At 58.6% G+C, this 10,091-nt stretch overlaps 1 protein-coding gene across 1 annotated transcript in view; it reads right to left on the bottom strand.

Annotated features, from left to right (window-relative positions):
* Positions 1-619: 619 nt before the first annotated feature.
* Positions 620-10,091, bottom strand: part of LOC144943270 (sprouty-related, EVH1 domain-containing protein 2-like) — a 51,341-nt gene continuing 41,869 nt past the window's right edge. The window contains exons 2-7 of the mRNA XM_078870610.1: positions 9,641-9,863; positions 6,738-6,906; positions 6,378-6,445; positions 2,754-2,918; positions 1,574-1,858; positions 620-1,048 (exon numbers count right to left, since the gene is read on the bottom strand). Coding sequence (XP_078726736.1) covers positions 626-1,048; positions 1,574-1,858; positions 2,754-2,918; positions 6,378-6,445; positions 6,738-6,906; positions 9,641-9,863 — 1,333 coding nt within the window. The 3' untranslated portion in view covers positions 620-625. The remainder of the gene's footprint in view (positions 1,049-1,573; positions 1,859-2,753; positions 2,919-6,377; positions 6,446-6,737; positions 6,907-9,640; positions 9,864-10,091) is intronic.

The raw sequence follows: 10,091 nt of genomic DNA, 5'->3' as shown, positions 1-10,091 counted from the left end.
CACCACAAATTAATCTAGGGGTCAAATGCACGCGGTTTGGAAAATGAACACAGGATGAACTTTTGTTTGATAAGACCGACCACGTTACATGTCAACGCCCCCCCCCCTCGCCGCTCCCTGCGCAACTCAACGCGATGGCAGCTCATCCCTCCACGCCCCCCGTGTGCCACTGGGAACCTCAAGGCCGGTGCAGGGGCACGCGACGCGAGTGTGAACAGACACGGAGATCACGGTGACACAATCGGCCTGAAAGCCAGGATGCGCAAAACTAAAGAGATCCGGTGTCAGGAATGTAGATGTGCAAGAGCAAGCCGCAGGTCCGCGCTCTGGACCTGGCGTTTCAAGGTTTGCGTTACTAGGTTCTGCACACGCGCGCGCACTTTCGCACGTAGCGTACGCACGTTTCCAAATGCAACGGCTCTACGACGAGCAGTCTTACGAGCATCGCGAGCCACGCGGGCTTGGGCACCGTCCGCAGACTCGTCGTCGCCAGCGCCGCCACCGCGTGCGTCTCTGCACCTTGCATAGCCACGACTGCCGCCGCCCGCACCCCCTCTGCCCGCCGCCGGGGGCCGGTTTCCACTCGCGTTCGTCCCCCCGCCACCCCACCCCCCCCACGTCCTCATCAGCTGATGGCCTTGTGCTTGCCCCCGCAGCAGCCGCACCGCTCTCCGCAGCGGTGGCACAGCATGAGCGGCGGGTAGCAGCACATGCAGGGCGCCAGCAGCGACAGGCCCGAGAGCGCGAGCCAGCGCAAGCAGAAGGAATCGTCCGTGGGGTCGCACGAGCAGGGGTCGGTGTAGTCGCCCTCGGGGTCCGACATGCAGTGGTAGAGCACGCTCTCGGCGCACCACAGGCAGCTGGCGCGGTGGATGCAGCCGCGCACCGGGTCTGGCGCGTCGGGGCAGCGCCCGCGGCCGTTGTCGCGCGCGGCGAACATCTCGCGGCAGTAGACGCAGCGCTGGCGCTCCACGTCCTCGGGCGGTGGCTTGCCGCCACCGCCGCCACGCTTCTTGGAACCCGGCGATGGCTGGGTCACCACCACCGACTACATGACGCACACCCACAGCACCGACACGTCAGTCCACGACACGCCGGCCACCGACACGCCGGCCAACCCGGACTCCTTCTCATCTTCTGCTTACAGCCCAAAGCCATTGTTGGAAATTCCCACGTTCCTCAAGTGACAGCAAGTCTATTCATAGCGGACAACCACAATTAACCTCCCCCACAAAGTGGTGCTCACTTTATCGACCCCGGAGGGTTGAGTCAACCCCCAAGTAGGATTTTAATTCGCCGCTCGCTCTAGCGCCGAGCCACCCGGCTCATTTTCAGAGGGCCGCCGCTTACGTCGACAGCGCGTGTAACGGGACGCTACGGAGACAAAACACTATCATCCCAGACTCATACCAAATCGTTGAACACAAATGTAAGTGGAAATATTTTTTTTCTCTCTCAGCCTATTGGCTTTTCCACATAATACCACTGTTATTATCATCCAGCTGGCGATTTCATTCCCGACCTCGCTATCTTAACGGCCGCCCCCACACCGTGCCCCATTCGCAGTGCGTACCAGGCCGTCCTTGGCCGTGCTGTAGGGGCCGCCCTCCAGGTAGGGGTAGCTGTAGTCGTGCTTCTTGCTGCCGGACTCGGCCTTGTCGTCAAAGTGCACGTACGAGTCGGCGGTGCCGGCGGCGGCGGCGTCGTGGTGGTGCTCGAGCTGCCGGCGCAGCGCCAGCGCGTAGCGGTAGTCCTCGTAGCCCTTGAACCAGACCTCGCGCCGCGGCTCCACACGTGCCGCCTCCGCCTCGTCCAGGAAGCTGACGTGGCGCGTGAAGCGGCGCGGAGGCGGCGCCGCCTGCGTACGAGCGAGCATGCGTGCGCGTGTGCATGCATGTGTTTGTGCGTGTGCATGTGTGGGTGCGTGCGTACGTGTGTGCGTGTGTGAGTGAGTGCGGGAACAACGGCGTGCGTCGGTGAGGTCACCACGCGCGGCATGTGAAGTGTGTGTGAGCGCATGCCCGTCAGATTCCTCCACGACAAATACATTTTCTGATTGCGGTGATCCATCTTTGGGCCTCCCCTAGCCTCAAATGAGTGATATGTAGATATTGCAACTGGGTAGACAAAGGCGACCGGGCGTGATGCTGGTCACTCACCCCTCGTGTGCCGTGCCCGGCCTTCGTAGGTGCATGCTAACAGCACTTGCCCCAACAGTCTGTTGAGGCTATAAGGGGGGATATTTGTCTTTGTCTGCGTGCGGCCCCAGAGGCAGCAGGCAGGATGGTCTCTACTGAGAAGGGAATGTTCCCCTTATTTTCTCATTTTTCTGTAGACAACACCATGGTCCAAGGTAAAGGTGCAGCCCTGCAAGTGCTTGTTCAAGCCTCCACTTGCGAGAACTTTAGAGAGCCACGAGAGAACCTTCAAAAACTGACTGGAACATCTCGGAAGAGACTGAAGTACCCGCACTTTACCCCAACACACGCGACCCGCCGATGGATGTCACCGCGGTGAACATTTACACCACGTTGTTCCAACCGCCACGCTGACGGTTGCAATCGAGCCCGACGACCTCTGGACCGCGAGTCTGGTGCCATGACCCTCGCACCACAGAAACCGCTACCGTTGGTAGAGACGGGGGGAGAAAGCGGATGCGGAGCCGGCGCCAAGATTACCGATGGGAGCGATCGGCGCTCCCGCCGGCTGCTCCGGCCACCCCGCCACCCTGACGTCGCGCCGTCACCACTCACCTGGTGCAGGCAGTCGGAGGGGTAGTGGCGCGTGTAGGCCTCGTGCGGCGAGACGTGGTAGTGCCCGCGGGACGCCTCCGTCGCCAGGCTCGCCTGCCTCCTCATCTGCTCGCGCCGCTCCGTCGCGCACAGGTGCGACGAGCACGACGTGCCGCTGTCCGCCGCCTGCGGAGACGCGCACGGAGGGGGGTGGGGGGGGTGGCGGGGGTAGAGATGTGTTGCAAGGTTAGGGATGACAGCACATTCATTCATGTAATCATTCACGATTTCATCATCTGCCTGGCTGGGTCACATCCGTAACAATATTTGGCTCAAGCCCACGCCTGTGTTGGACCATCAACCCCACGATGATAACACAGAGGAGGCGATGCACCCCTGTACCGTGCTGCACCGAGCGACGCGTGGGGGCGTGGTGCTTGGGCTCGCGTAGCCGCCCCACTCGGCCTGTGCCACTCCCTGGGTCCGGGGGTACGACCACGTCTCCGTGCGGTGCCGTGGCTACCGGCAAAGCGGAACGACGCTCTGGCTCCTGGCGACGCCAGGGTCCCGTGCCACGACCGTCCGTGTCGCGACCCTGCACACCCCGCCTCTCTCCTGGACGTCTGTGAGAAAGAGCTTTGTAGCTCATCGTATTTCTTCAGGATATTTAAACAAAGATTCGGATTCTGTCGCTCCATCTCCGGAGCGGGCTCCCTTCCCCGGCACGTTCTGCCGTTCCGTCGCTAGCCTCGTTCGCCCGCCCGTCGGCCCCGTCCGGAGACGCATCCAGTCCAAGCCCGTCTAGTTTCCGCGTCAATGTGTCTCCAATTTTTATGCTTCCCTGGTGTGCATTGCGTTGCTTTTCTTTTCCTGTTTGGAGGCGCACAACGCCACCACTACTTTAGCGTTGACAAAGCGCTCCCCCGGCGACCCCCACCCCACTCGAGCCATCCCCCAGCACGAGCAGTGAATGGACGGCGTTGCGGTGCTGTTCCTTTCCAACGTGCCGGCGATGAGCGCACCGGCCACTGAAGCCGATGGACGCGCTGCACTGCGCTCTCGTTGAACCCCGAAGCTTTGCATCGCTAGCTTCGAACTATTACCGAGATATGAACGGGGCCCTCTGTGCGCCACACCGATACCAGTCGGGCCCGACAAACGCCAGGGATGCACGCGCATCCACATCAGCGCCACCACGAGGGCCGGGATGCCAGACCGACGGAGTGGCAGGAGACGGTCATGGGCATCTCCCACGAACGCACGTCGGGTTTCCAGCCAATCGGAACGGCTCATCGCCATCTCCACGGCAACGTCGCACGCTCTCACATCCTCGTTTGCCAACTACCTCACTGTGTCCTCTTCGGTGTCCCCCTCTTTCCGTCTCGTTCAACCGTCACGTTGCCGGGCATTCTTCCCGCGACGTGGTGTGTCGACGTTCTGGTGACGCGTTCCAACATCTCAGGTCTTCTCTTGCTCCGCTTCCTTCGCCATCGACAACGCTACCTTTCTCTCGTCATCCCACTTCTTTGTGCCTCGTAGAATCGTTTCTCCTTGCTCCACCAAAATATCGATCTGGGCGTTCTCATCTCCATCACCGTCATTGCGTGCGCCGATCAATTCTCGAGCGCTCAGTGCTCCGAGCCATGCATTAACTATTTAAACGCAACTATTTTTTTTTTTACCAGGTAAGGCCCACTGAGGCATGAAGCCCTATTTCAGAAGCGACCTGGCCATAAATGATAGCTCAAGGCAAGTGACTCCTCATGTGGAAATTTATAGCATCTAAAATAATCTAAATGCATGTGGTTTCTAAATGTGGAGGGAAAAACCGGAGAACAACTTCAAATACAAAGCAGGCGTCAGGGGCGGGATCGAACCCATACAAGGTGAGGTCGTTAACATCTCGCCACGGTGGCATAATCGCCACAAACGGATCGAACGTGAGGGCTGCGATCAGCTGGACCACGAGGAACTTCTCACACTGCTCTCCGCTTGCGAGTGAAGGCCTGATTCCAGGCAGCAGGCGGTATCTTAAGAAGAATGCGATATGACACGTGCGGGTGTGAAATCCCCAGATGTAGTAGCGAACAGCGGGGAAAACGTGCCTTCCAAATCCATTCGCCGTGCATTCTGACGATCTGAGGTCACGGCAGCGGAGCGCATTTCAGCCGATCGAAACAGCAACAACAAAAAGCCACCCCCGCTCACCGCCTTCACGGCAACCGAGAACGCCGCGCTTCCGTGTGCGAAGAACGGCCCCTCCATCCGGACGGCCGCGAGCGACACCGATCGCCACGTAGCCGCGCGCGTATCGAAGTGGACACGGGTTTCAACGCCACGAAATACGCGGTATTGACGCGCGAGCCCACGGCGGGTTGGAGACACCGACGCTGGCCGGCGATGCCGTGACCGTGAGCTCTGCGACATTCGCGTTGGGGGTTTGTGTGGGGAGGCGTCCCCGTGCCACCCAGCACCTGCCCTCAAGCCTTGGAGTCCAAGAAACCTGCAGACCTCCAAGTCCCATCGCAGGCAATTCCTCGGTTATGCCGCCGCTGGCGGCTGGGCCTTCCGTTAGACGGAGATCAGCAGAGCCCCACCTAGAGGAGTGATTGGCGTACTCTTCCACGGCCCAGATGTCTTGAAAGAAGCGGTAGTGCCCGCACTTTAGCCCACCGCACCCGACCAACTGTGGTTGTAAACATTGCCACTGCTGGGTGCTCAAGAGGTGGCGGTGATGGTGGTGGGGATTTAAAAAACGATTGTGCGACATCGCTCCTCAAAGCATCGCCTCTCCACTTCCGTCTCTTCCACATGTAACGTTCACCTCCCCCTGTGCGGGACACCAACCCGCTCGCTGGTGTTACGACTCCGATACGCTCCACCGCTGGTGTTCCCCGAACCCAGCCCCATTTGACCGTACATGCTGTAACCTTCCCCCTGTTTTTGTTTGTTTGTCATTTCCCTTTCAATAAAATACTTTCGTGAAACCTCCCCCCACACGGACTCCACTTGGGTGGGCCAGCGAGCCCAAAAGCTCCCCCCCTCCGTAGGATCCTGTCATGCCAAAATAGGGTCGCTGTTCGTGGAGTTTCTGTTTCCGTTCCCGTATTGTACCGGGCTCACAGCGAGTTGCAATAAAAACACAACATATATGTACATATATACTTTGGAGAACAAGAAATGTAACTTGTGCCATTGTTTCAGTTGCCGCGTCGGGATTAGAAGTCCGGTGGTCCGCAAGCTCGGTGTGCAAACCCTAAATAATAATAACCACCATAAATGAGTCCCTATCCTAACCCTTGGCTACAAACACGACGTTTCCATTTGTTATGTAGGGCCCATGTTAAAGTATCTGACACACACACAGGGGCACGATTGGCTAGAATGTTTAATCGTGGGGTCAGCGTTACCCAACCCCAGCGCCCGATGGCGGGGGGTGGGGGGCACGGCACACGAGGCCCCCAATGCTGGCAGCGTCGCCGGGTCAACCGCCTCCGAACGCTGCGCAATCTACGACGACACTGCCGCCGGTGGCACGCGGAGCCACCAACGATCCGTTTGATCGGAAACTCGTTCATTAAAAAGTGACAAAAAAACATATCGAAATAACAATAATAAAATGTCAACAACAACAATTACACTCACATTGCAGCCTTCGTCCTCGGAGCCACCATCCCTTTCGCTGGACACGGTGCCCGGTGGCGTGGGGGCCCCTGCATGCACAAAACAACAACTGCTTCATTTTGTACGGCGTGCAATCACGTCTCAAGGCGCGTCATAGAATGTCTCCTCGAGGATGCAAAGCGTTGGACGTGAATTATGAGAGAGCAACAATTCCGCGAAAAAAAAACTTTGGCAGGGCCCTCCGCCGGGTACACGGGCAGACAGAGCGGGGCGGGGGGGGGGCGGAGAAAGAGCAGGGGGACCAGAGAAAGCAGGGACAGTGGAGGGGGGGGATCGGGGGGCACAGGGTAGAGTGGTGGGCCTCCCCTCCATTGCACGCACCGAGGTTGAGGTCCTCCAGGGCCTTGCGAACGCCGCGGTCGAACGCGCGCGCGTCAGCCGGGCTCTGGAAGGTGAGGCCGAACTTCTTCTGGTGGATGCGCCAGTGGTGGAAGGTGGGCGTCACCTTGTTGTACACCAGGTCCTGGTCCAGCAGGCACTCCAGCATGACCTGCGAGGGCGGCACCGCAACGCACCTCAGACCGCCGTCGCCTCTCGCGCGCGACGCGGTTTCTCGCGCCAAACCGTTTCTCCGCTCGCGCTTCCGGCACGGTGTGGGGTGGCTTTTTCCACCAAGCAGGAACTGAGCCGTGCTATGCTGGCCTCGCACGCCATCCGAATCTGGTTCGGGTCAAAGCCGTGCTGGTTGGCGGGGCTGCAGACACACGCGATGTCAGTCATTGGAAAACACAAACACCGCGTCATCTGCATGCGTCCTGGTGTGAAGAAGTGCGTGGTGACGTGAGTGGCACGGCCCGGTTTTTACAGTGGAAAAGCGAGCTGTGCTTCCTGATCCGCGCCGTGCTGGCTTGGCCCTGCCCCAGCACGGCTCGGATTTGCGAGTGGAAAAGAGGTATAAGAGGAATGAAATCGATAATTCACTTAACATGGTCTCATTTCTAAAGACCGCCCTGGAATTGAAACGAGGCACTCGGTGTTATTCTTCTGAGCCAACCAGTCATCTTTTGAAACAAAAAATAATTGGAGACCAGAAGTTTGGAATCCAGGTACAAATTTTAGTCACATAACTGGTTCATGATCAACCCCTGAATGGCAGAGGACCTGACTCCTAATATCTCTGAGCAACCCTGCCACTTGAAGCAGCACGCACTATGCCCGAGGTAGATCACTTGCTGTGTTGTAGCCGTTGAGGCCACTGCTGCTGCTGCAGCGGCTGCACGCTCCGCTTTGCTGCCATGCTGCAGAGGAAACACGTTTCTGAATGCAAATGCACGTGGAGTGCGTGCATTAATTGAGAATTTGTAAATCGCAGTTTTCATTGACAACAAAGTGGTACTCATTTTATCCATACTGGAAGGCTGATTGGCTGATTTAACACCAAAACCAGGATTTAAATGACAAACCTTCCGACAGCGCGCTGCTCGCTCCAAACGCTGAGCCACCTGGTCGGTAAGTAAATAATTATATATACACAAGTACTGATATCAAAACATGTCAGCTTTAAGTCAACCACAGCCCATATGGGGCCACTCAAGCAGCATGAGTGGCCCCATATCGCTCGCCAACGACACGGGAATGTGGAATTTCTGGCCCCAGCGCAGGTGTGGACCAGAAGGAAGTGGGGGGGCGGTGCAGCCCAATGGGAGTGGACACCACAAATCACACCCTTTGTGTGGATATCAACATCGCTGCTAGTAAGACTGTGCCTCCAGCGTCGGTACGCGTGGGGGGGGGGACCACTTAAAAATATACGAGCCGAGAAGAATGTCAAGAATCCTCCTGTTGCCAACTTTCGTGCTGACCACGCCGGCGGAACGGCGGCTACTTCCACGAGGGTTCAACGCCCCCCCCCCCCGGCGTCGCGAGCGGGGGGGGGGGGTGTGGTAAACCGTCCAGGCCCGAGGGGAAAAATCCCGAACTCCCCGGGCGACGCTCCAACTTCTGCGAAGTTCGGGAATCGCGACACCGCGCCCGGCAACCCTCCTGCGCAAGGAGCGACGAGGTTCGGGTTCCGTACAACTCATTTTTTGGGTCGGGTGTTGTGGAAAACCTCCCTTCAACCGACGCGGTCCCAAAGGTGAAGTTGCGAGCGTGAACAAAACGTTGCCCATTCACGGCCGCTTTGGCAGCACGGCCGGCATTGCTGCAGAGCGGCAGGCGTCTGGCGGCCGCCTGACGACGCTGGCTGTAACTACCAGCGAAACGTCCCGCGGGCTCCCAGCTCTGAAATGTCGTGACGTCGCTCTCCGACGACAGCACCAGCGGCCGGCGGTGCTGCTGAAGACGTAACGAGATTGGCTACGCTCGGTCATCGCGTGACAACTTCACTCATCAGCCGTGTCGGGTGGAGGAGTGTTTGCGACACACATTTTACTTTCGCCATTTAACCCAAAAAATAAATGTTACTGGTCTCGGAGGCCTCCGTGTGACGAGCAATTCGGTTTGTTCAAAGGCTAGTTTCATTGTATAGATTTACATTTGGGGTTTAGAAGTTTGCCTGGGGCAACAGAACACAGTGACGTTACGGGGTGTTCAACATCCCCTTTTACAACGAAGAGCACGCTCTGGTAAGTGTGCGGAGACATGAGCGACATTGGCAGGCATTGCATCATCGACTCCGCTCAGTTTGGCACGGCGGTGAGAATGCCGACCACCGGACTATTCAGTCGCCTCAAAATAAATATGACCTGGAAGCAGAAACTGAAGTGGTGTGACCTGCAGTGTGGTGGTTGGGTGAGTGGGTGGTTGGGTGGGTGAGTGAGTTGTTGTGACCTGCAGTGTGGTGGTTAGTTGAGTGGGGTTGTTGGGTGAGTGTGGTTGTGTGAGTGGGTGGTTGGTTGTGTGAGTGGGTGGTTGGTTGGGTGAATGGGTGAGTGGGTGGTTGGATGAGCGGGTGGTTGGGTGAGTGGGTGGGTGGATGAGTGGGTGAGTGGGTTGTGGCGACCTGCAGTGTTGGTGGTGGTTGGGCACAGTGTGGTGGATGAGATGAATCAGTATCCAGTAGCAATAGTGGAGGACTCGGTGAGTGTGTGCAGCGTGGGAGCTGTCACCCCGGGTGGAGATGCTTGGTGGTGCCAGTGGTGTTCGTGGTGGCAGTGGCGGTGGTGGCAATGGTGGCGGTCTCAAGAGTTGTGGCCAAGGCAGTTGGTGGCAGTGGTGGCATTGGTGGCGGAGGTGGTAGCGGTGGCCGTGGTTGGCGGTGGCGGTGTTGGTGCTGTGCTCACCAGGTTGTCTCTGGGCCGCTCCCCGTGGATGCGGAAGGTGGTGGTGGTGGTGGCGGTGGTGGCGGCGGGGGTGGCGGTGGCGGCCGTGGCGGCCGGATCGTCGGGGCCGCGCTGCCTGTAAACCCCCACCTTGCTGAGGCCGCCGCCCCCCAGCGGCACCCAGCCCCCGCTCGAGTCGTCGCGCGTCATCACCACGGCGCGCACGCACACCATCGGGCTGTCACTGCGGAGGAACGACGCGGCGGACAGAGGCGGCTTCGTCAGCATCGGAATCTTCGGCGGTGGCGGCAGCATGACAATCGTCGCAGTCACTCCCAACCGGCTGCCACTGCCTCCACCCCTGCTCTCTAATGCGTAATAACAATCATAGTTGACAAACTTGTAGCGCCTTACACCGCCTGTCATCTCAAACATGAAAACTGGACCATGCAACTCACACTATTGACCATAT

Source organism: Lampetra fluviatilis, chromosome 30 (assembly GCF_964198595.1).
Source record: "Lampetra fluviatilis chromosome 30, kcLamFluv1.1, whole genome shotgun sequence".
Taxonomy (NCBI): Eukaryota; Metazoa; Chordata; class Hyperoartia; order Petromyzontiformes; family Petromyzontidae; genus Lampetra; species Lampetra fluviatilis.
Note: the sequence above shows the minus strand (reverse complement) of the source record. Positions and strands in the feature narration are given on the sequence as shown.